Source organism: Pavona decussata, unplaced genomic scaffold (assembly GCF_977016875.1).
Source record: "Pavona decussata unplaced genomic scaffold, jaPavDecu1.1 SCAFFOLD_37, whole genome shotgun sequence".
Lineage (NCBI taxonomy): Eukaryota > Metazoa > Cnidaria > Anthozoa > Scleractinia > Agariciidae > Pavona > Pavona decussata.
This window is the reverse complement of record NW_028145459.1, coordinates 3,398,480-3,423,329: the sequence shown is the minus strand read 5'-3', so window position 1 is coordinate 3,423,329 and position 24,850 is coordinate 3,398,480. Positions and strand designations below refer to the sequence as shown.

Sequence of the window (24,850 nt, the reverse complement as noted above, 5' to 3'; positions counted from 1 at the left end):
TCCCGGCGCTTCCGGCGCGTACCGGCAGACGGCGCTCACAGCGCATCCGCCTTCGCACAATAGTATTTCATGAGGGAATCCAACTCGTCAAGCCGGGTGGTTTTCAGTAGAGCCCTCCCAATTAATTTACTGAAAATCTCCTTTCATTCGAAGCTAGCTCGGCTATCTTGGAACTGTTCTACTGCCGTCAGTACTTGTGTCAAACAACAAGATCAGCTTTAACAGGAGCCGGTTTTAACTGATGTACCATTGATTCATCCTCAAAACTGTGAAACGGAGCATGCCAGCATGTAAAATTATCGCATTAAAAGCCGGTTCTCATAACAAATGCCCGGACCTGAGCACCTGTTAACAAGCCATCAGGGAGCTTGAAGCAACTGCCCTGAATGGGAGGGCTTGCTAAAATTGATGCTTCGACCTTACTCTTTTGCGCAGCATCACCTGAGTTTGGCCTTGTTTGTGATTGCCTTTCATCCTCAAGTTTTTCCCAGTCACTTTTAATTTTAAGTTTTCTTATAAGTCTTCTTTCTAACAGTAGTGTTTCTGAAGATAGTTTTGGGATCACTCCAGAATTCTTCTTGCCGATTGTTTTAATAAACGATAGCGCTCTTTTCCTCTTCACTTGAACTACCAACCAAAAGGATTTTTTATTTTGGTGGTACGTTCAAGCCGGATGAGGAGCCAGAGCAAAATTCATTGCATGAAAGACGAGGTTAGATCAATAGAAGGATGGTGGGCAGTCAACAGGTGCAGCATGCAGCGGCCTGTTCCCAGGCTTTCTCGCGCAATGCTACAGCAACAAAGTCTGCGGCGGCCCCGAGTAGGTTCGATCACAAAATGGGTTTAGTCCTCAAGTGACGACATCACAAAAAATGATTTGAAATTGTGGGATTTGCTAAGATATTCCAATTAGCATCTTATTACAATTTGGGGGTTATTAATTCTAGCATTAATTCTAGATTTTTATTCAGGAAAGCCTTGGACGATTTTTATCTGTAGATTTTTACTGTAGTTCTAAATTAGTGCATATTTTGCTTGTAAATATCAGTTCTTAATTATTCTTATTTGTAAGTTTTTAATTCTTAGTCAACAGGACCCCGTTGATAACAGTATCCTATACTGAAGGGTTATCCTGGATAAATATTCGAATATTATTATTATTATTATTATTATTATTATTATTATTATTATTATTATTATTATTATTATTATTATTATTATTATTATTATATTGGCACTTAGGAAACTTTTGGATGCAGGGGACCCAGGGGGGACTCTTATATGAAAGGGGCGGGGATGCTTGTCGTCTCCCTTAGGGGTGTAAATTTCGGATTTTGGTCTCACTCAGGGTGTTCTGGGTAAAAAGCCAGTATATTTAGTAGTGAAGGTCTCGTTTAGGGTTGCACGCGAAAAGTTACTGTAATTTTTATTTGTGTGTGTTTTAAAATGGTCTCTTTTAGGGGGTCAAAAAAGTTTGGGCCATGCCCAGATTGGTCCCCTTTAGGGGTTTAATTCAAAACTTCCGACGAGCATCCTCTCCCATTTCATATGAGAGTCCCCCGGGCGGGGAGGGGATCACACGACGCAAAATAAACTGTTAGATACATCCCGTTGCCGGATCTCTTGTAGTAGAAATGCACGTGCCAGACGTCACTTTACGTGTAAATAAACCAAACCGATTGTAGGACTGACACTACGACAAAGGGGTTATTTATTTGGGCCAATATTTCAACTAGTACAACTAGTTACTCTGGCCCTGAAGAAGACTCGGTTGTGCTGTACTGTCAGCCCTACAACCAGGTCGGTAAATTGGCACTGTCATGCTTCGATGATTCGATAGAAATCCTTCTAAATTTGTCTGATTTTAATAGAAGGATTTTTATGGATTCATCAGAGCATAAAATTGCCAAAATCCTGTTATTAAATCTTGTCTTGAACGTAACTACGTAAAACCCAGACAAAATTATTAGAAAGATCTGTATCGAGTCATCGGAGCCGATAACAGTGTCACTATCTCACCCCCCGAAGTGCAGTACTTTGCTTTATCTTTGTGCCAGGCGGCCACTAATTCAACTTTTTTATGACGTCACACTTTAGGACTCAGTGTATCTCAGCCTTGTAGAGCAATCTCCCTGCCCTGCTGTCACCTGTGCTATGGGTCGCCGGCAAAGCAAAGGACACCCTGAAGTGTAGCCTCTCACGCAGTCGTTTTTAGGGGACTCGTAATTTTAGGGAGCTTAAGCAACGACGACGGCAACGGCAACGAAAATGTCACCTGAAAATATATCTTTATTTCATTTGTGCTACTTCGGAATTATTTCAACTCGCTCAAATTTTACAAAATGGCGAACTATCCAGGAACCAAATCGGTAGGAGTGGCGTACAAGTTAAAGAAGAAAATGAAAAATTCACCGTTATGCGTTCACGTTCTCCACAAAACCTTAAATGTGGTCATTTCACGTTGTTGTTTTTCAGAGGACGACAAAGAAATGTACCAAAATGTAAAACGCACGTGCAGAGTGATTGTCAGTTGCTCATTAAGTCTATTGTTTTGCGGCGTTGTCGTTGCCGTCGCCGTCGTCGTTGCTTAAGCTCCCTAATACGACTCCCCTAAAAACGACTGCGTGGGAGGCTACCCAAAGTGTGACACTAATACATCTTTGATTTGATTTGAAAAATATGACCTAATGCTTTGTGAAAAGAAGGAAATCTTACTTGCCGATTGTACCTTCATGTAAGAGGGCAGGAAAGAAAAAACCTTTAAAAGCTCAAATTCTGCACGTACAGCGTTTCGGGGAAAGTAAAACATTAGCACTCGAATCTCTTTAAGGTGGCCAATTTACGTTTAGTTATCAACTCTGTTGATAAACCAAACATTCGTTTCCCCCCTCCACCAACTCGGCAGCGCACTCTCTTTAGAAACTAACTGTTAAACAGTCGACAACATCAGCAATTCGACCAACCGAATTTTTAACATTTCGGGAGATTATGTCTCAGAATAAATGCAACGTATGTTTTGCGATAATTAGGATATGGTTGTCACTACTTTGCGTTTATTGTCAACAAATCAATCTAACAAACTTGAATTGTCGAGTCAACAGATTGCGGACAAATGAATCAAGAAGTAAGAGCGCGACTGCTCGCTCCGCTAATAAAGCATGGTGTAGTCTCCTGACCGCACCAAGTTTTGAAAAAACAATATAAAAGGAAGCAGTCACGATCCATTTCGTGCTCCCTTTTCGAAGTCGGTTCCAAGTTTTAATATAGGGACCTTTAGCAGTGACGACAACGGACAGCAACGAGAGCCGTCCGAAACAATAGTTTTAACTAGCAAAACACTGACTCTGCCATGCGTTATGTACTTTTGAATTAGTACAGAACTTTACATCCTCTGCAAAACAACAACGTGAAATGACTACATTCAAGTTTTCATGGAGAACGTGAACGCATAATGATAAATTTCCTTTCTTTTTCTGAACTTTAAAGTCGCTCCTACAACGTAAGTTCCTGGATAGTTCACCACATTACACAAACTAAATGAGTAGAAATAACTGCGAATTTATTTAAAAAGAAAAAAAAACTGGAATGTAATTTTAAGTTTCCATTTGGTCGTCGCCGTCTCTATTATCTTATCACCGTCATAACAATAATTAATGCCTGAACGCCTTATAGAGTTACGGGATTCCTTGAAAAAAAAGAGAATGCCAGTGAACACGAGACTTACACACGAGTTGAGCTACGGACCAAGGACCACCGAGAGCGGAAAGCAGAAACGAGGGACTTTAAGAAAGTCAAGGAAAATGTGAAATTAAGCATGGCTTGCTTGGGATTATCTCTTCACTTAATGGCCAATGTTTTTCCTTTTTTAATCAACTGACGCACTTTTACTACATCGTGAAGCGTAAAGCCTGTTTTTCACTTGCGACGCAAGCACAGACGCAAGCAAAAGCACAACTAAAGAATGCTTATTTCACCGTGAAAACGGCCGCGACACAAGCATATATAAGCACAAGCACAGGCACAAGGATCAAAATTTTTCCTTTTCTTGTGGTTGTGCCGCGTTCGTTTTCACTTGACATAAAAAACCAGGTATGCTTGTGCCGCTAGTGCCTAGTGTGCCGCTACCAGGCTTAAGGAAGCAGCAATTTTATGGGGCAGCCGGAGGTCTTCCGTGTTGAAAGTTTTACCTTGTCAACCTTCCCTCTTATTTAAAGCATACTTCGGTTGATTATACAATAGAAAATGGACAAAGACAAGATGAGAACAAACTCTGCTGGCTGGCTTTTATTCATTTCCGTTCAATAAACAGTATAGCGTAGTTAAGAATGATTTGGTTGTGACTGATTCGTTCGTACTTTATGCTTTTTGTCCGTAATGTTAAGGTATAAGTCCAGACTTTTTTTGCATACACCACAACGTTCATGAACTTCTATTTATGCACTTGTTTACTGGATAAACAATCCTCTGAAAAAACAAAACTGTCTCCTCTTTATTTCTTCTTTTTGGCCCGCTTGCCTTCACCTGAAAAACAAACAGTTACGTTAGTTAAAAGAAAAACAATTATCATTACTTAACTAAACCAGGAGACATTCTGTGTGCATTACACTTTTGCATAACGTAAACTATACAGTCTATTACCTTTCTTGGGGGGACCTTTGCCTCTCTCTTTTCTCTTTGCTGCCATCTCTTCTCGGAAATTCTGTGAAGATAGTTTGACAAGTTATTAGGCTCAATGAAATGTTCTTTCAATTCTTTGCTCCTTAACCTTGTCTAGTCTGTTCAATCACTCTCTAGACCATGACCTCTGTGACACAGGTGGAATGCTCTACAAACTAAGCTTTAAAGCCAACTGGGAGCTGATCATTTAATAAACGCATGGAGGATGAATCGTAAATTTATGCAATACAGGCCCCAGTTGTTCAAAGGCCGGATAACATTATCCGCTGAATAAGGCACTATTCGGGGTCTAAAATATACTTCACGTTAAACGTTGTCCAAGGTTTTCGTACACTCCTAAACTAGACTGTGGTTAGAGTGTGCATATTCGCTTTTACACGATGAAATACTGAAATCTTTGCACAGATTGAAACTGTCGGATAGTGACTTATCCACTGGATAAAGTTATCCAGCTTTTGAACAACTGGGGCCTGGTAATTATCCTATAAAATTGAACAGGAATAAATGGGGTTGAAGGGTGGTAAGGGGTCCCAGTGGAGTACACTGGGGCCACCAGGTGTGCTTCATAAATGCTGGGAAATGCCAACCGTGTCATAGGCCCTGCCGCCAAGTCGACTGTCACATGTCCTCGTCATAACCCTGGTACTGCAGTGCCACAGCAGCTGAGCGACAACGGCATTAGGCGAGTATCCGGCGCCTTTCTAAATACCAGGATATAGTGGCTAAGGGAAAGCTACCCTAACGGAAAAACCTGGCCCTCCAGGCTAGGTGTTGGGCATGGGGCCAATCCTCCCATCATGTACATGGAAACCGATCAAATAATCATTACAAATTTGGGTGCAGTTTAGCAGGGTAACTGTTAACAAAACTGAACCATTATTTTGATGTTTCCATGGATACAAGTAGTTTCTGGCTATTCAAAGTGATGCTACAAATCATGCAGGTGACATTGCCCCTTTTACAGTTGAAATATTATAAACCTGGCATGTACAGTACTCACCAAGTGCTCATCATAGTAGAATCCAAAATACCGCAGTCTAAAGAGAAGGCTCTGGAACCTCTTTAGAGGGGGATAGTAAGAATTAATCTCGCCTCCAAGGGGTCTTCTGGCAAAATTCTTGACAACTTTATATGACCTGTGTGAGAAAATGAATTTGGTTGCCTTTCAAAGATACAATTTTTGGCATCTATCTTGAGTTCAGCGTTAACTTGTTTTCATTTGGTAGTATTAAGAATTTCCCTTTGCCTTAACCTACAGCTCAGAATGCCCACATCTTGGGGAAAAACCATGAAAACATGCAATTAAGGCCATACCGATAACAAACTTGTCACTTCATCAACAGTCATTTCTTGTCTGCTCCTTTTGCTTGGGTATTTCATTGTTTTTTAAAGACCACAAACCTTAATCACCATCTCTTACACTAGATATAATGTCAAATCACTCAAATGCCTGCCATGACAACAACTAAAAGCTAACTGTCTGTATAATAAGTGCTTAACACTTAATAGTATAGAGAAGTGCTTAGACCTAAATCTTTTGAAAACCGTTCGTTGCTTAACCCTAAACTGTGTAGATGGCGTAAAATAAAAACTTAGCTAGTTCTGATCAAAACTTTGATCTACTCACTGTGGGGTGACTTGGCGAGTCAACTTGCCAAAAATCCTTGATCTTAATAGGTCCATCTTTCTCGCGTAGCTCGCACTCATTTTGATCCAGAAGATTTAATCCTTTTCGCAATAACAAAACCACTATAATTTACTGATTTAGCTAGAATGTCATCCTTTACCCCTGTTGGTCGCCATTTTGTAATAAGAGTAAGACTGGATCGAGAGCTTGGTGACCTGCCCTAAACGTTTCACGCCCAGATCTCAAACGGTCAGGTGAATCCAATATGTCTGCCGAGATTGTAAGACTGAATGCACACAGGTCGACAGAAAAATGAAGGGCATTAAAACCACGATACGGGATGCCGCCACCTTAATATTAGTTGCACGAAACGCTACACTTAACAGCCACTTTGATTACAGGGTTTTGTTGCTTGAGAGAGGAGCCAAAAGTGCATTTATGGTAACTATTTTTTTTTACTTTATGGCCACCATAGATCAGAGACGACAGAGAGGGTAAGTATTAAGGTTAATTAGCTACCGTCGCCGCTGCATACAAGATGGTTAAAATTACATCTGCTTATCGCATTTGACTTATCTTCTCTAAATTATTTCAGCCAAGTATTTATGTATTCCCTGGTGGAATTATTGAGAAAAAAGCTGACTTTTCAAATGACTGGATGGAACTGTTTAAACACTCGTTTGCCAAATTTGGTAGAGATTTTACCTCCCTTGTCAACGTTCAAGGACCACGCCCACCTGTGTTAAAGAAATCAACCACAGACATCCCAAGTGAAGTCGCCTTTAGAATATGTGCAATTAGAGAAACATTTGAGGAGGCTGGTATTTTGTTGCTGAAAAGCCTCAAAGATACATGCCAGGGTTATCTACCAGACGACAATATTCAGAAGTGGAGGAAAGAAGTTCATACAGATGCTTCAAAATTCATTACAATGTGCAGGTACATAATAAAGATGTCTGGTGTAAATATTTTAGTTATAGCGATGAATGTCCCTAAATCATGCTATTGAGATAAGGGATAAGTGGAGTGCCTAGGTTTTATTAATCACAGGCTTGTCACAAAGTTTTGAAGTAGGTGGCCTTACTGTTGGAGTAGGCAGCAGGTTCTGCCATCTTTTGTAAAGAATCAGTCAAAAGGCCCAGTGGAGTAGCTGGCCGAGATCATGAAATAGATGGTGATTTTCGCCACCTGCCAGCTACTCTTGATGACCCTGCATGGTGTGGTTGTTTGGTGGGGTTTAGCATTGAACAAGTGACAGTTTGCTGTTCATGTTCATTGCAGGGAATTGGAGTGCATCCCTGATGTATGGTCTCTTAGTGAATGGTCTAATTGGCTGACACCTGCCAGTCTACCAAGACAATATGACACATTATTTTACATCTGCTTTCTTGATAAAGAACCCACTGTGCTTCTTGACGACAAGGAGGTGACTCACTCAAAGGTGATATAAAAGTATCAGTGGTCTTATATTTGTTGATTTTGTTCAAATATGTGTAGCTATGCCCACCTTAGGAGGATCATTGGAAATCCCTGGGGGGGGGGGGGGGAGGGTGGCTCAGGTAGGGTCTGAAAAGCAAAATATTAATCCTTTAATCCTAAATACCAAAGAGGAAATTCTCCTATCCATTGGTGTCCTCATTCTTTTCTCATACTATATAGTGGATGATGCCAGCGGAAGGAGCTTCAAAATTTATCTCTCGGCAAATAAAAATTGGATGGCCACAGCTTTATGAGCTGTTGCGATTTTGCAGGTGAGCCATAAGGATACCTATCCTCTTGGACTGAAAATACTACAGTCAAACCTGTGTTAAGTAGCACCATATTAAGCAGTCATCCACTGTTAAAGTCCCGAAAATTACATCCCTTAATTACTGTAATTCTGACTTGTATTAATGGTCACCTCTATTAAGCGGTTGTGGTCACCCTTTACTAAGTCCCATTGTGCTTTTTCTAAATTGTCTTGACCTGTTATAAACGGTCACTTAGTAAAAGGAAATTACTCAAATATGGTCCCAAATAGCATGCACAGGCAACTGAATTTCTACTGACCTACAAAACGGACTGTAAGATCTTGACATTAATGTTTTATTTGTCCATTTCTTAATACCATGTTCTCCTTTGTCATACCATTTTATTGCTGCAGTTTCTTAACCAAGAAAGTGATTTTGTGAGTGCCTTTGTCCATAAACTGCACACTAAGTTATCAAATCGTGTATTCTGTGCAGCCTGTATTAAGCAGTAACTTAGCCATTCCCTAAGGATGACCGCTTAATACAGGTTCGACTGTATTTTAAAATTTTGAAAGTTAGTTTTAAACAACATTGTATACACTTGATTGCAAAAACGTTGACACCTAAAAGCATAAACCGTGAACGATGAGACCCGATAGCTTTATTGGTATAAGTTTACTAAATTTATTTGCACAATATTCTATTCTCGTGCGATGGTTGATAACCAAAATTAGTTGCACGTGGTGAATGATGGAAACTGTCCAAGCTTTACTTAAAGTGTCCAAGTTGGCCAACAAGGGTCAATTTGAGTGATTGGCCTAAGTTCAAATCAGTCAATGAACTTAAGAAATATTTGGTAGAAAATTATATGAAAGAATTAAGTCAGCACTGTATTTTGTATTGCAAAGAATGAGAATGGTAAATTTTTGATTATGGAAATGAGATTATTGTTTAAAAATTACCCACAAATCCTTTGGGTCTCATCATTCAAGGTTTATGCTTTTTAGGTGTCAACGTTTTTGCAATCGAGTGTATATTATCACTTGTAAGTTTGATTAAGTCCATTGCAGGATTAAACAAAGGATTTTGGAATTTATTAGTACGCATTTATAGACTTGCATGAAATTGAAACAATATGAAGAAAAATAATTATTTTATTTCGTAAGGAAGCAACAAGGAAGGATACAAAGATCTGCAGCTCTCCCCAACCATCCTGCAACTGATTAACTTATGTATATCCCAGTTCAAGTGCATCTCCACAACTTCTGTTGGAAGAGCAAAATATAGCGACTCAATTAACTGATAATGACTCTGGTTGTACTTGTATTTTTAATACAGATTTCCAAAGTGGGCCGACCTCAAGGCCTTTCAGGAAGGACGCGCATTTCAAGGTTGTTCACAGTGGCAAGCTATCATGTTAAAGTGCACAGATGGAACACTGGTAAAAAGGTTCTTTTGTGTCTTAATTTTGTTATCATTTGTGGACTCAATTGAACGCACATTAACTAAGTTTAGATTGCTTGCTGGCACCCACAGTCCTCCCAGACACCAGCATGCACATGTCTATAAAATTTCCCAGAACTATCTCATGGTGCTTTGTTCAGCAGTTTTGAGGATTTTGCAACCTGGCCTTTATCAAAAATTAATTGATTAAATTTCATTGAATTTTAACTTTGCAGTGTATTTTTTTTTATTTTTAAGTTGTAGTGTGCTTTATAATTAGGACATAACAAATTTGACTTGTGGTAACATTAACAGTCATGTGCAAAAGGAATAAAAGATCTGAGGCCAGGCTCAGATTGTTTGGTTGTCTCAAACTTGCGACATTCCTGTATGAAAGGTTAAAACTGTAAATAATGGCAAAATATTAAAGATTAACTGTACAAAAGGGAACTGAAAGAAGGAGAGATAGTCTGAAATGTCAGCCATCTCCTCCCCCTAACCCACAGGGGGAGCGGGAGAGAGAGGCTCTCTCTCCAGCGCCCCCTGTGGGTTAGGGGGAGGAGACGACTGGCATTTCAGACTAAAGGAGAGATTATGTGGAAACTGGCAGACACGTAACAACAAATTTATGTATGGCATGGAAGGAGCAGAAAAATATACAATATTCAAGGAAATTAAAGAAAACCTGTGCTCATTTTCAATATTGACATGTGCACTTTAACGTTCCTAGCTCTGTGTTTCAGGTATTGCTTCCACTTGATGATCTTTATCCGTCACTTTATGACAGAGTTTTAGAGGAGTTGTCAAACAGCAGCTCAGGGCAAGCTTCAATTCAAGAATGCTCAGAGACAATTGCAGAGTGTAATTCTAAAGGAAAGAATTTTAATCGATTAGTTCTTCAGTCTGGTCATCCACCTCAAATGCTCTGTAATGTTTCATTTCGTCACGGACAGTGTTCACCTGTGGCTGATCTAACGAAAATTCAGGAGCTTGGCAAAGACTTACAAGCGCATATTTAAGGAGCTTTGTCTTTCTGGAGAGATTTGGTCTTCACCTATCATCAACCTAACAGGGTGGTTCACATTTTTGCCCCCAAAAGCATAACGGACAGTCAAACGCTGAAAATATACATATGTAGATAGAACTGTACAGGCCCGCAAATGATCCCGGCCCGCAAATGATCCCCGGACCGGAAATGATCCCCAAATTGAACCGCAAATGATCCCCGGACGGGAAATGATCCCCAGATTGGACCGCAAATGATCCCCGATCGCCTGACCATAAATACTGAATGGAATGGACTCAAATTTGGACAGTGGATTTAAATGTTATATACTTTGTTGATTTTTTTCCTTAATAACACACACCAGTCGTTATATTAAGCTACATGCATGCAAATTTCACAACTTAAATTATAATGTAGCAGCTCACGTGGGGAAAAAATCAAGAAAAACCTCTGGGACCAGGGTAACAAAGTCCGAGTATATTTACGATATAAAATGATGTAACTGCATGCATTTTCTTAGGCTAAATAAGGTGAGAGAACGAGCGATTTTGTAATAGACACTTAATTTAGATACATTACAATGGGAACTTTTACTGTACATGTGATTAATGTAAAAATACTGCCTTGCGCAAGGATAGTAGAAGAACCACTGTATACTTAGAAGAATGTGGGGAACACGCGAGCTGAAATAATGCGAGCTGCGAGCTGCGAGCTGCAAACAAAAGATAATTACATAAAAAAAAATTAGGAAATAAAATTTACGCGAATTGATGTATCATCCTCGAAATACCAAAAAAAAAAAGGCCTTACGAGGAGAGTGCGAAGCGCGAGTAACACGCGACGGGAGTCTCATTTGCCTCGTCACGCAATCCCGCTTTCCTCTCCAAAGATTGGAGGAGAAGATTGCGTGACGAAATGGAAAACGTCTGGGAGGGATGCTACTGTTTTTAACGAATATTTCACTAACATTTCGAAAAAAAAAACTTAGTTGCATGAACGTTATCAAGAGAAAATCTCTTGACGTTATATGAGGTTTTTTTGCTCCCCTAAAGTAGCGAGCCCCAATGGCTGCCGCTAATTCCGACAGTAACGAGGGTCGTTTCTCTTCGAATTTTAGGTTTATTTATAAATATAGACGTCATAAGAAAATGACCAGATTAACGGAAGCGTTGTGTGGACCTTTGAATTCAAAGGTATTATGACTTTGATAGTCGACCAGCTGAAAATCGGGCCGGGATTTAAACAGAAACAATCAATCATAGAATATCCACGGGGGTGTCTACGTCCATGTGAGAGGTCCTTGGCGTGTGGAATCGACGTAATTAGTCTTCCCTGTATCAGGTGTCGTCTCATCATGGCGACATGACTCTAGCCGAATAAATCTCGTAATTATTAAAATAGTAGAAAGGGGTTGTTTGCGCAACATAAGCGGCTGCGAAAAGATATGGGAAGAAAGCTACTAAGGAAACTGAAGGTCGGTCCTATTCTTTTTCCTATTATTATTATTATTATTATTATTATTATTATTATTATTATTATTATTATTATTATTATTGTTTTTATTATTTATTTAATTTGTTTTTTCTCGTAGCTCGCAGCTCGCAGCTCGCAGATGTGAGCTCGCAAAATCCCCGGCCCGTACTTAGAATGTTTTAGTTGATCGTTGATCGTTGATCGTTTAGTTACGTTGATCGTTGTGTTACGAACGTTGAATATGTGAGAATTGTACATCGCAGTAGATTGTCGGATTGGATTAAATCGTGTTGTTACATCGAAAGATACAGTCCTCTTGATTTGTTTGAACCAGCGGAGCGGGGTTAAAAGAATTCCGCAACATAACCCTCCCGATATCTTATAAATGAATCATGTAAATAAACATCTTGAGGACGAAATTATCTGGATTTTTTTTTTTTTCAATTTTACTTCAACGTTTGGTATTTTTCTGTTATCACCTCAACTTCTTTAAATATCATAAAATATACAGCTGTTTCGACAAAGGTTGGCCAAAAAAAGCGTAAAAGCGTACGCGACAATGCCGAAAGAAAGGCTGGAAATGCCCAATAAATTTCAATGAAAGCTCAGAATCCATATTGCCTGCCATCTCATGTCATCGCTGTACGGTCGAGGCATTAGTGATTATAGATTTTGAGCTTTCATCGAAATTTATTGGGTATTCCCAGCCTTTCTTTCTACATTGTCGCGTACGCTTTTACGCTTTTTTTGGACAACCTTTGTCGAAACAGCTGTATCCTGAAATTTGTCGCTTTAGTTTGAGCTCCATTCCAATGCAAAATGAGGCCGTGTGCAATTTTTACGGACCAGCTGGAAATATTTTAAATGCAGTGTTGTGCGGCGCACCATAGGTTACACAACTGAGAGATCAGAGAATTAACCCTGCAGTATAACTATGAAAATTTGAATGATACGAATTATGAAATTCATTGGTGTCATTGGCTTCCTTCCAGTATTTGAACATTTCTTAATTTCACTTGCTCAAGTGCAACCACTTCAAAAATTCATTGATAATTCATAAGCCCATTGACCTATCAAATGGTCGATAAAACATCACGTGCAGTGGTCTGATATCCGATAAACCTCCTCCTTATTAGTATGCGGAGTTTTATGTTTTTCTCCTATACTAATTTACAACGTTCGCCAAAGTATCATTGCTATGAACTCTCTTGACACACGCTTTTCCAGGAATGTTTCTGAAGCCGTTAAAAAAAAAACTCACAGCACGTGTTTTATCGGGTCTAAAACCACTCGGCTGCGCCTCGTGGTTTTAAATCCCGATAAAACACTGCTGCCTGTGTTTTAAACATTGCATAACTATTATAGAACTGCTCGTGTGTGGCAGGTAGCCCGGAATCATTAATTCAAGCAACAAGCGATCTTTATAAGACGTTAGAAACTAAGCTGTTCTTTAAACTAATTTGAACGACTTTCAGTAAACAAACATTTTCTTTGGTTAAAATTTGCAGTTACTTAATTGCTTTTATCAACAACGAGTCACTAGCAAGCTAATTTTTATGTTATTCATTTATTTATTTCTGTCACATACTGAATCAACCAGAGTAAGTTATGCCAATGCTGCTTCCTGGAAGTAGTATTTCGCACTTCGGTCCACCATATCTTTTGAAACCTATCCTTCTGCAACGGCAACTCTTCTGTTGCTGACCTTCTCTCTCGACTATTTCACATCTGCCCCCGTTCTTGCAGCCCTGTGCTCTTGCTTCTCTTTCGTTGCACCCTGGAAAGTTAAGTTTAAAGTCACACAAGTAAAATCACAGCACGTTTGCAACGGCCTTCAATTTTCTATAAAGAATTTGAGCACCGGAAAGAACTTCGACTTAGCGCGGGTAATACTAGGTTTCGGGGCCGTGGATATTGTAAAACGTTGGTGAAAATAAAATTAAGAACCTTTTCCCCACAGATGTTTTCCTGGAGCACTAAGGGGAAAATATCAAGTGGACTTAAATCAGTTTTTAGCAATTTCAAGTTTCTACGGACAAAAGGGAAGAACCAACCTTTTTCCATTCTTTGGCCATCTGTCGGCAAAAACACTGAAATTAAAACTGAAATATTTATACATTTGGATTTCAGGCTTTGGATACCAATATGTCTTCCAGCTTTTTAAAGTAGTACTAAAAATAGATTACACCGCCCCTTTATCTACCATTGCACGGGATGCCCTGGGTATATTAAATTATCTTCAAACAGGATGTCTGTTCTTGCTTCTCTCGCATGCGCCAAGTTCTCTTCCCCGCCTCTCCCCAAACGAAAATATTTAAACAGCCAAAGGAGATGGAAAAGAAAGTAATTTTAGGGTGGTGGTATTTTAATTGCCGAGTGCGCTATTGTCGGCGCCTTATTCGTGATGCACACTTGAACAGATGCTATAAATTGCCTCGCCAAGTAACCATATTGCCAAATTAAAGGTTTTTCTTCTTTTCTTTGGTTTATCCCTCTTGGAATGGCAATGTTGTGTAGACAAAACTAAATAGCCTTCTTCAAAAACAAAACACAGGAATCTCACTTAATTTTTCTTCTAGGTGTAACGACGGAAAACATGTTCGCTAGTTATAATTTATTTGCTCTGGAAATAAAGTACCGAACTGTACCTGTCTTACAGATATGATGTTATTATTGTTTGGGAGACACTACAGTTTGGCTTCTTGACTCATCTCTTATCTTTACTACGCAGCTATATGGTACCATTTTACCTCAGTGAACTCAATATCTTTTCTTTTTTCTTTCATTTTTTAATTTCATACTTTTTGCTTTGTAGTGGTAGTCTTACCTCTGACAAATGTGTCTCGTTTTTGCACCATCTCATCTGAAAAGAGAAAATTAAATTCTTAAAACCTTTAAGAAAGGAAGACTGTATGAATTTCCTTTCAAGGAGCTGTTTCATAGCACAATATATTCAATCAACCTGATCACTGTATTTACTTTTAGCTTCAACAGCAACACAAACCATCCAAATAACCAAGATGGTTAAGATCACAGCAGTCTTCATTGTTTAACTTTCACCCGAGTTGTAGATCCGTTTGACTTTTCTTCATCGTTTCACGGTCTTAGATACTTGTAAGACTTTTCATGTACCCCTAGTAATACCCTTAGTATTTAAACATTGTTCTCATACAGTTACTCAAGGCATTAACGAAACTCTTTCCAGTGATACAGGTATTGCCGGGGGAACTTTCTGTTGTACCTTTTTCACTTTGTGTTATTTATTAAGCAAATTACCATTCGGTTAATTATGGACCAAAGCCATCCTCCCTATAAACCTTTATCACGGTAGTATTATGTAGGGTCGGTGACGCGACCTAAAGCCAGCGACACACTTGGCGATTTTATACGCTGATCGCGGCGATGTGGCAGTTTTGAAAAGTCATGTGATAACATCGCCCAACCTGATGGGTTGGCTTTACTGGGTACGATTGAGTTCGGCAATAAAACACTTTCGAACCAAAAAATTTATATGAGAGTTCGATTGCGTTCGATTTTCGAACCCAATCGAACTTAATGGAACGTTCTACATCACTCGAAATAGACAAGACATATTTTGAAACAAAAATTTTTAGCAAGCAAGAACAAGAAAGAATTAGATGAAAGGAACAATAGATGAGTTTATGTAGCTTTACTGAAACATCATTTCATGATCCACAACTGTTATCATCGATCCTATAAAGACACCCTAGAAAAAGGAAGCCTTCAGCAAAACACGCGCAATTTTCCTATATAACTCCCATTTTTAATCGAATGTATGCCAACTTGGACTATCGAACCTAATCGAACGCAATCAAAGTTCGATTGGGTTCGATTGCTCCAATTTTTTTTTTGTGAGAGTTCGATTGTGTTCGATTGTCGAATAGACTGCAAGCAGTCCCTTTCTGATTAGTCGAGAGGGTGCGTTCACAGAGCAGAAGACTGGCCAAAAAGTAAACCGAATGAAAATATATAGTACTTTCATTGTTGGTTTCAGTGCTTTCGACGGTTGGGAATTGTTTTTTTTTCAGTTTTGAACTGCTTGTGCTCTCAAAATGTTTGTAAAGAGCACGGAACTTGAATCAACTCATCAGTGTGAATAGATTACAAACTTTTTCTGCCAACGTGTTGTGGAGGCGTTTAGTGATCAGTGGCAGACTTTGACAAATCATTCACGCTTCTTAATAACTTTAGCAATTCAATCAGATTGGAAGTATATCTTTTACCACCCAATAACACACGCACAACTATTACTTTACACGTTTGACCACGTTTTACCATTGACGCAATTAAATTTCTTCAATTTCTTTGTCTCTGGGAATCTCCCTGCATCCCTTAGGCTCGATTACCATCCGCTGTTCAGGAAATGATCCCGCAAGCTCATCGGACCCGAGTGAACCCAACTCATCCTACGAACAAAGTGAAACGAGCCAAGCCATAAATGGTTGTCAATAAGCTCTTTCCACGCAGCTAATAAAAATAATAATAATTTTTTTTTTGATTAAAAAAAATAAAATGAGAACTCTTTATTAACATATTTCAAGCAAATTGCTATTCACAAGTTAAAAATAGAAAAAAGAACTATTAAAAAGCTATTTACAAATTATTTCGATGAAAAAGAGACAACTTTCAAGCCGATTTTTTTTGATAAAGTTACTATGCTATTCTTATTAAAAAAATCAATCATATATACAAAGTTAAAAATCTTGAAAAAAAGGGAATAAAAACCAACATCAAATGGAAGGCTACCAAGAAAAATAAGAAAAACTGAGAAATAAAATTATGTTCTCAATGTTTTTAATAATAATAATAATAATAATAATAATAATAATAATAATAATAATAATAATACTCTATTTATACAGCGCGATTTCCAGCGATGTCCAATCGCGCTTCACAATTACAGCAAATAAATTTCGTTACACCATACAATACTGAATATTAAAAAGAAAATTACATTTAAATATTTAGGTCTAATATTTCTAATGTACAAAACGTCTAAATGTGGTCAGTTTAATTTTATAGAAAAACTTTCCTAAAAAGATGAGTCTTAACTTGGCAGGGAATTCCACGGTTGGGGTGAGGCTACTGAAAAGGACCTTAATCCATAACTACGGAGTTGATATTCCACGTTAGCAAGGCGGTTACTTTTTAATCAAGCGGATAAGTCGCTATCCTGCGAACAAAAAAAGTTTTTAAGTTGGAGTACTGTATCCAGTGGATTGCGATTTATCTGATTATATCCGTGGCTTGTTCAATTATGCTTAAATCCGTCGTTTTAATCTTTTATCGCCGTTGACAACTGTGGAACTTCTTTGCATTTTTATATTTCACACCTTCCTGATTCATTGTAAGACTTTCAATTTTAAAACAAGAGTTACGCGATTCAATAACTGTTGAAACCTAAAAGATGTCTTCCCCGAAAGCAGCTGAAATTTCTCGGGGAGATTCTAAGTCGGTACTGGACCAAAACGGTGAGGAATTTCACGAAGCAAATGCCTCTGTTGTAGAAAACAAAGGCTTCATTCTCTGTCTTTCCTTAACATGATAATATATTTGTTTTTCAACGAAATTTTGAGGGAAGCCGAATTCGTTCTTTCAACTCATGCCTGGCTCGTGATTACCAGCAAAGTTATCACTTCTGCATAAAGCTTTCGTATACTTTCAGTTTTTTTGCGGTTCCTTAGTTCGGTGAGAATCTTAATAATATTGCCTATGCGAACCAAAAACAACAACGACTTAACTTCAACAACAATGTATTAAGGTATTTCAATATATTTATATGGCGTTGCCTATCTAAAATTAGTAAAACTGACAACATCATATTTGGAGCAACACATTTTGTCTAAAGCAAGTTTTCCGTCAGGATTTTGTAAATCGTATGCATAAAAGAAATGAATAAAACTAGCACTGGTTTTTGTAATAATTTTCTTTTTTAATATGTTTGCTAATTACCCAGACTTCAATTGTTTTAATTCAGCACACAAGCAGACATAAGTAACAGAATAAAAATTTTTAGTTCTTTGATAGCTGGCCAATTTCAGTGGCTTCGACGGTTCGAATTTTTTTTTACTGTTTTTTTTTTTTGTTTTGTTTTTTTTCGTTACCGGCTTGAGTTCTCAAGACATTTGTAACGAATAATGATCAGTGACAGACTTTGACAAATGATATGTGCTTCTTGATAACATTAGCAATTCAATAAGATTGGAACAGTATCAAATAGAAGAAAGATCCTCGCAGTTACTACGCAACTTAAGCAGTTGCGAAAAGAAAGCCTGAAAAAACCTCAGGCTTGAACGGGATTCGAACCCATGACCTCTGGGATGCCGGTGTAGTGCTCTACCAACTGAGCTATCAAGCCAACTGGGAGCTGACCAGCTCCCAGTTGGCTTGATAGCTCAGTTGGCTTGATAGCTCAGTTGGTAGAGCACTACACCGGCATCCCAGAGGTCATGGGTTCGAATCCCGTTCAAGCCTGAGGTTTTTTCAGGCTTTCTTTTCGCAACTGCTAAGTTGCGTAGTAACTGCGAGAATCTTTCTTCTATTTGATCTTTCATCCGCAGTTCAAATATATGTTTTGTATATTTACATTAGAACAGTATCTTTGACTACCTGATAACACACCAATAATTTAATAATATTTAGTGATTGGCATTTTTTGCTAAAAAAAAAAAGCAAATGAGGGAACGCTTTTGATATTTAAATTGTATTTTCGAAACCATGCCTACCAATGGTCCTATTATGATTAGAAACATCCGTCAGTTACCGGTCTTCAGTTCAAGAAGAGTCTACACAGAAGAGTCGCGCAACTCTCACAGAAGCTTTTCATTCAAAGGTAAGTCCCAGTTGAATTTTGTGCCTTTTACGTGTGGAGACGCATAGCGTTGGAACTAAGTATATTAAGGACTTTAGAAAACCAAAACGGCAACGCCAACGAAAACGTCGCTTGCATGAAAATATAAGTTCGTGTTACTTGTACTACTTCGCGATTTTTCCAATTCGTTCAACTTGCACAATGTGCCCGAACTATCCAGTAACAGAACAGGTGGAAACGGCGTTCAAGTTGAGACAGAGATTAAACAATTTATTGTCATATGCATGTGGTCACGTTCTCCACAAAACTTTGAATTTGGTTATTTCACGTTCAGTTGTTTGGCCGAGCAAAGTGGAGAAATGTACCAAAATTCATAACGCACGTGCAGGGCCTTTGTTTTTCTCATTATATCCTATTGTTTTGTGACGTTCACCGTGGTAGCTTTTTAAACTCCCTATTAAATGTGCAGGTTTGGCGTTCACTCAGTTCTTCATTGGAAATTCCGCTGAGCAATGCAGAACATCCAACTCTACTTTATGTTCTCGTTTATCGCGGGCGCAGAAGCGTTCGCACTTCCAGAAGCGTCACCGAAATCAGTTCAGTTTCTCCGAAATATGACCCGATATGAACGCGGCTACGTTTTCTTCTGCTGTGCATATATCTGTGAGTGTTAGTGGGTAACGAAAAGACAAAAAAATAAACAAACAATCCATTTCGCGCGAGCTTCAGTGATTTCTTCGCCTTTCAAGACATAATGTAAATTCCGCTCAAAACTTAAAATCAAATGCCCCCTTTCCTGTTCGTTTAAATTTGGCTTACTTTGTCCTATTTTTTTCTATTTATTTAATGCAGCTTTCCCTTATCGCAAAATTCATCATCTTTGCATAATATTTGGATAACCACAGTTCTAGTCTGTGCATAGCAACCCGCACAGCAAGAAAAAAATTCTGCCGTGTATCCGCCGTGCGCAGGCTACAGCTAGCCGAGTATATCGTGTCGTCACGCGATTCTTGTGAAAATATAGACCAAAATGCAAACCAAAAAATGACACAAACAAAGCAAAAACAAGCAAAAACTTTGAGGGTGAACAAAATCTGGATTATCAGATTGATTACTTTACTACGAGATTAGAAGTGAACGCGAGTCTGTGACGGCTTGGAGGTTGTTTTGTAGCCAATGACTTGACACGTAACCATCGCTTTTTGCATCAGAAATTCTTTTTCGCTATTCCAGTTTAAGAAGAAGTTAAATTAGGAAACCTACGGTTTTTCTTTATCTACTACGAAGTAGGGTTAATTTTTCTTTTCTTGAAAAAATTAAATTTCTGCAAAAACTCCAAAATCTCGCAGGAGACATCGGGTTAAACCAATTCCAGAGAAATAGCGTGAAATTATAGTGGAATAGTGGCCAACAACTCCTTTTGTGTCGCTATGGCCCGAAATAAAGCCGACGTGTATAAATATGCCAAAATCAACAAGCTTGGTTTTCACGAGTAGCCTCACAAAGCCCTTTGATTCAGGGTAGTGGGAAACTGCCTTGTTTACAAGCGAAAAGGTTTTATTTGGCGATTAGGTCCCAGAAGGTATTCATTCCCCTTTCGGACTTCAGCAATGGCAGAAATTTCTAAACCTAAATTAAAGACATTTTAGTATTTTTGCGACAAAAGCTTACAAATTGGGGCTGATTTAGATAAAAAAGGACGCAAACAAAATTAGATATCCAAAAAACAATCAACGAATTTATAGAACTCTAAACTTCAACTTGTGGCGCGATCGATTATGATGGTAGAGCGTGGAGATTCTAAGTAAAAATGCTCCCAACTAATAAAAAATTAGCCAAGAAATTGTTTTCCTTGCGGAGAGTAAAGGTGTCATTCTCTAAGTTTCTAAAATACACACCCGAGCGTAACTTACAAGATTGCGCCTGCTTTACATATTAATACTGATTTGTGGAAACCGCTGAATTCGTTTATCCTATTTTAAATCACGATGTTTGCGGCTACAAAAGAAACTTATTAGATGCGGAAAAAGCAAATTTTTCTTGACTTTGCAAACTGCGCAAAAGACTTTGTTGGTCAAAATAAAAGGCATAAAACTGCGTTTCAACTGTTTTATAATTTTTGTAGCATTAAGCTGAGTTCGTCCATCCTCTTTTTAACTCATTCCTTTACAAACCCAGCAAATTTATTACTTCTGGAACGGAAAGCAAATTTTTCGACTCGTGAACTTTCTAAACCTCATAGAACAAATTCTTACTTACCTGTAACATTGAAAACCATTAATAAATGAGGGAATAAAACTGACACTGTATATACTATTAATGTTTTTCTCTGTTTGTTTATAATGCTCTAATGTGTGTGCTTGTTACTTTTGCTTATTACGTTACATTATACTATTCTTGAAAAACACAGTTTCTCTTCAGCACACAGCAGACTTCTATTTTTCTAGTATAATAAGCGAATGGAAATATATAGTATTTTGATTGGTAATGGCTTCGACGGTTGCTATTGATCAGGTTTTGTTAAAGTGAGACTAGAGTTCTGTTTCCCCTCATATTTTTTTTCTTTCTTCTTTCTACCTGCGTAATTTGTCTGTTGTTTTGTACTTTTTTTGGCATTGCAAGGTTAAAATATAAAATAACATTTTAAATCAACTCATCAGTCTGAATAGATTACAAACTTTTCTTGCCAACTTGTTTTGGAGGCGTTCAGTGATTAGTGACAGACTTTGACATTGCATGTCAAATCATTGCACAGTTTGGCGATGGGCATTATTACTTCAGTTTGGGTTCTTTGCAATGTTCTTTTCGATGCCCAGCAACGGGCCCATAATGAATAGAAGAATAGAACTCTTCGTCAGTTAACGCTTTTCAGTTCAACAAGAGACTACTGTGTCGCAATTCTCTCGGAAAGTAAAACGAATATTGAAGAAACTCGAATACGCTTCATCCAGAAGTAAGTGCCAGTTAAATTTCTTGATTTTTCAGAGTATTGTTTACAAGCCTAATGATTTATTTGGCGATAATATGTTAGAAGGTATTCATTAATTTCCCCTCACAAATTTCTAAACCTAAATAAAAGCATTTTAGTATTTTAGTAACAACAACTAACAAATTGGAGACAATTTAGAAGTAAAGGACTCAAACAAAATTAGATATTCAAGAAACAACTCCAACCAACAAATTTATAGAACTCTAAACTTCAACTTGGGGCGCGATTTATTATGATGGTAGAGCGTGTAAATTCTGAATGAAAACATGTGGGTCTGCAAACCAGTGAAAAATGTAACTAAGAAATTGTTTTACTTGCGAAAAACAATCTTTTCGTTGTCTGTTCCTTACTACACACCAGAGTAACACCTTCGGCTGCATGCTTTTCAATTAATATTTGAGGGAAGCTGAATTCGTTTATTCTATTTAATTTAAATCGTGTGTAGCTACTGAGCAAACTTATTCGATGTGAAAAACGTATTAAGCTTTTCTTGACTTTGGAAACGGTGTAAAAGAATTTGTTGGTGAAATAAAAGGCATAAAACTGGGCTTGTAAAGCTTTAATATTTCCCTTTCTTTGTGTAATCAATGCTTTTTTAACAGGTTTTGTAATTGCGTTTGTTTGTAACAATACAAGACTGCTTTACAATTAATATTTTATGGAAGCTGAATTCGTTTATCCTATTTCAAATCATTATTTGTGTAAAGCTACTGAGCAAAATTATTAGATGCGGAAAAAGCAAGTTTTTTTCACTTTGGAAACCGTATAAATGAATTTGTTTGTCAAATGAAGGGAATAAAACTGGGCTTGTAAAGCTTCTATATTTCCCTTTCTTTGTGTAATCAATGCTATTTTAACAGGTTTGGTAATTGCGTTTGCTTGTAACAATAGAGCGCAGGGGAGAACGTTTTGAGATTGAATTTCTGTTATAGAAGCTATGACTATTATTTGTCAGCATAAATGAATAGAACGTGACGTTCACCCGTCTTCAATTCAAGAGGAACCTACACAAATCGCACCTCCGACGGAAGCTTAAGAGAATATTAAAGAAACTCGAATTTTCATTTAGAGGCAAGACCCAGCTCTTGGTTTGTCGGAATTGTGCGAAAGTTCTTTGTCTACATGCACAATAATTTATTTTTCGATAAGGCCTCAAAAGGTGTTCATTTCCCATTAGAATTTTTTCCAACAACGTCACAAATTTCTGGATGTGAATAAATACATTCCAGTATTTTAGCGACAATAACTACGAATTGGAGATGAGATGGCAAAGAAAATTAAACAGTGGAAAAATAAGCAGTGAATTTAGATTGCTGAAAAGCTTCAACTCGTGGCGGGATCGATAATGAGACAGCGCAGCGATTGTTAGCGAAAATGCACAAAAATGGTGAAGAATTTCATAAAAGAAAGGTCCCGCGTGTAGAAAATAATTTCGTTCTCTGTTTTTCAACTGTTTTACAACTTTTTTGTGGCAATCTGAATTTGTTGAATTAGTTTATCTTCTTTTAAGTCATTCTTTTACCATTTAAATCGTGAAAATTCCCTTTTGGTTCACAAAAAAAGCGAGATTGGTAACAATCTGGAAGTTCTTCGCACATCATTTGCGTGCTTTTGACTCTCACAGGGCACAGTCAAAATGAAAACCACATTACAATTTCAAGGAAAACATTCGTTTAACCTGTTTTGAATTACAAAAGCAGGATGCATATGTTGTGGTTTAACATTTTTTTGGGTTTAAAATTTTTCAAACCAATTTAATTTTATTCTCCTCTGTACAGTTTTCATTACAATAAAAATCAAACTGATTTGAAACTTTTTCAACTAAAAAAAGGTTTTGAACCAATATATATATATATATATATAGATTATTTCGAGGAAATTACTCAGATTACTGGTCGAAGTAATTTATAAACCGTCCTCTATCCGAGTTGTTGAACTACTAAGTGGAATCATGTGGTGTCATTATTTGAGACCGTAGTCTCGACAGTCAGCAGTGTGGAATCGTCTAAGCTACCAGCAGGAATTATTAGAACTTAAAGAGGAGTGGCTTATTTAATTGCACCTGCGCTGAATTCCAGCTGTAAGTTGCAGTTAATTTCAATTTCGCTTTAAAAAGATGTCATGCTCACCAGCTTTAAGTTCGATATATATATATATATATTTTATTTTTTGCCCCCGCTGATTGTCATGATACTTCAATGCGTTTTTAAAATATTGCTATTTTTTCTTTGAAAGCCTGAAAAAACGTCTAAATTAATAAAGGTTTTAACATTTGATGTATGACTACCCAAAACTACTCGCAGTTCTCCGGGAGATTCAAAATAACGCTAAACCACGGAGAAAATATGATGGAAAAAATGTTCACGTGCATCATGTGAAGAAAACAGAAGTTTCATTCTCTGGGTTCTGGTTCAACTCTTTAACCACTAATTTGTGTGGAAAGCTGAATTCGTTGGTCCTCTTTTAACTCATGATTCTAGATCCTTACCAAACTTATTATGTCTGCGTGAATAAAGGGATTTTTTCCCTTAGCTTTGATAAACGTATGACAGATCTTCTTAGTAATAATATAAAGAATAGAACAAAACGCTTGGAGTTGTAAAACAGCCCTTTTAATTCAATTTTAATCAAACTTCCCTAACTGGTCTCTTTCTTTCTCCAGTTTGTCTGTTACTCACTCATAATTCCTCAATACTCCTTCGTTGCAGTAAAGCCTAGATTCCAGCGCTTTTCAATTGGGTGTCGAAAGTAATTCACGTTTGCTTCACCATGTATTGTGAATGGTTAGCAAAATTAAACTCGGGCCACTTTCTAAACCAATGAGAAGCAAAACCAAAACCAATCACGGCCTGCTCGCAAGCAATGCTTTGAGTTCTGATTGGTTCATTGTTGTGTTTACGTCTTTTGCGATTGGTTGGGGTGGTTACTTTGGATTTGTTGTTAGGACCCTTAAATGAAATCTGCCTACAGCCTGGGGAAAAAAACTCGTGAGAGTTTTCTGGAGTCAGATTAAATGAGGTGTACCTGCTTTTCTGTTTCTCCTGATTAGTTTATACCTTTTGAAGGAGTCGAC

At 37.9% G+C, this 24,850-nt stretch overlaps 2 protein-coding genes and 1 long non-coding RNA gene across 4 annotated transcripts; 1 reads left to right on the top strand and 2 right to left on the bottom strand.

Annotated features, from left to right (window-relative positions):
- Positions 1 to 4,258: 4,258 nt before the first annotated feature.
- LOC146484085 (small ribosomal subunit protein mS33-like) lies at positions 4,259 to 6,494 on the bottom strand. Its single transcript, XM_085105439.1, has 4 exons — positions 6,305 to 6,494; positions 5,678 to 5,813; positions 4,639 to 4,699; positions 4,259 to 4,521 (listed from the first exon to the last, which is right to left on the bottom strand). Exons 1-4 carry the CDS (start codon positions 6,382 to 6,384, stop codon positions 4,490 to 4,492), a joined length of 309 nt encoding a protein of 102 aa, XP_084961565.1. The 5' UTR covers positions 6,385 to 6,494; the 3' UTR covers positions 4,259 to 4,489.
- A 44-nt stretch (positions 6,495 to 6,538) lies between these two features.
- LOC146484084 (acyl-coenzyme A diphosphatase NUDT19-like) lies at positions 6,539 to 11,140 on the top strand. Of its 2 annotated transcripts, none has more exons than XM_085105425.1 (6): positions 6,539 to 6,745; positions 6,900 to 7,243; positions 7,586 to 7,745; positions 7,964 to 8,055; positions 9,373 to 9,475; positions 10,221 to 11,140. In XM_085105425.1, exons 1-6 carry the CDS (start codon positions 6,617 to 6,619, stop codon positions 10,494 to 10,496), a joined length of 1,104 nt encoding a protein of 367 aa, XP_084961551.1. In that variant the 5' UTR covers positions 6,539 to 6,616; the 3' UTR covers positions 10,497 to 11,140. The 2 variants fall into 2 exon arrangements, with proteins under 2 accessions (XP_084961551.1, XP_084961553.1); XM_085105427.1 differs by having other exon boundaries at positions 6,606 to 6,798.
- Positions 11,141 to 12,128: 988 nt separating this feature from the next.
- Positions 12,129 to 15,076, bottom strand: LOC146484083 (uncharacterized). Its single transcript, XR_014863685.1, has 3 exons — positions 14,936 to 15,076; positions 14,784 to 14,819; positions 12,129 to 13,733 (listed from the first exon to the last, which is right to left on the bottom strand). It is a non-coding gene; the product is annotated as an uncharacterized LOC146484083 (long non-coding RNA).
- Positions 15,077 to 24,850: the final 9,774 nt, after the last annotated feature.

Bases quoted from the DNA above. Each gene is read 5' to 3' on its own strand.
- LOC146484084 (XM_085105425.1), top strand. From the start codon at position 6,617: ATGAAGGGCATTAAAACCACGATACGGGATGCCGCCACCTTAATATTA. The intron at 7,244-7,585 runs GTACATAATAAA...TGTTCATTGCAG, and splicing joins AAATTCATTACAATGTGCAG to GGAATTGGAGTGCATCCCTG. The intron at 9,476-10,220 runs GTAAAAAGGTTC...TCTGTGTTTCAG, and splicing joins AGTGCACAGATGGAACACTG to GTATTGCTTCCACTTGATGA.
- LOC146484085 (XM_085105439.1), bottom strand. From the start codon at position 6,384: ATGAGTGCGAGCTACGCGAGAAAGATGGACCTATTAAGATCAAGGATT. The intron at 5,814-6,304 runs GTGAGTAGATCA...TTTCTCACACAG, and splicing joins ACTCGCCAAGTCACCCCACA to GTCATATAAAGTTGTCAAGA. The intron at 4,700-5,677 runs GTGAGTACTGTA...CTATCTTCACAG, and splicing joins TCTACTATGATGAGCACTTG to AATTTCCGAGAAGAGATGGC.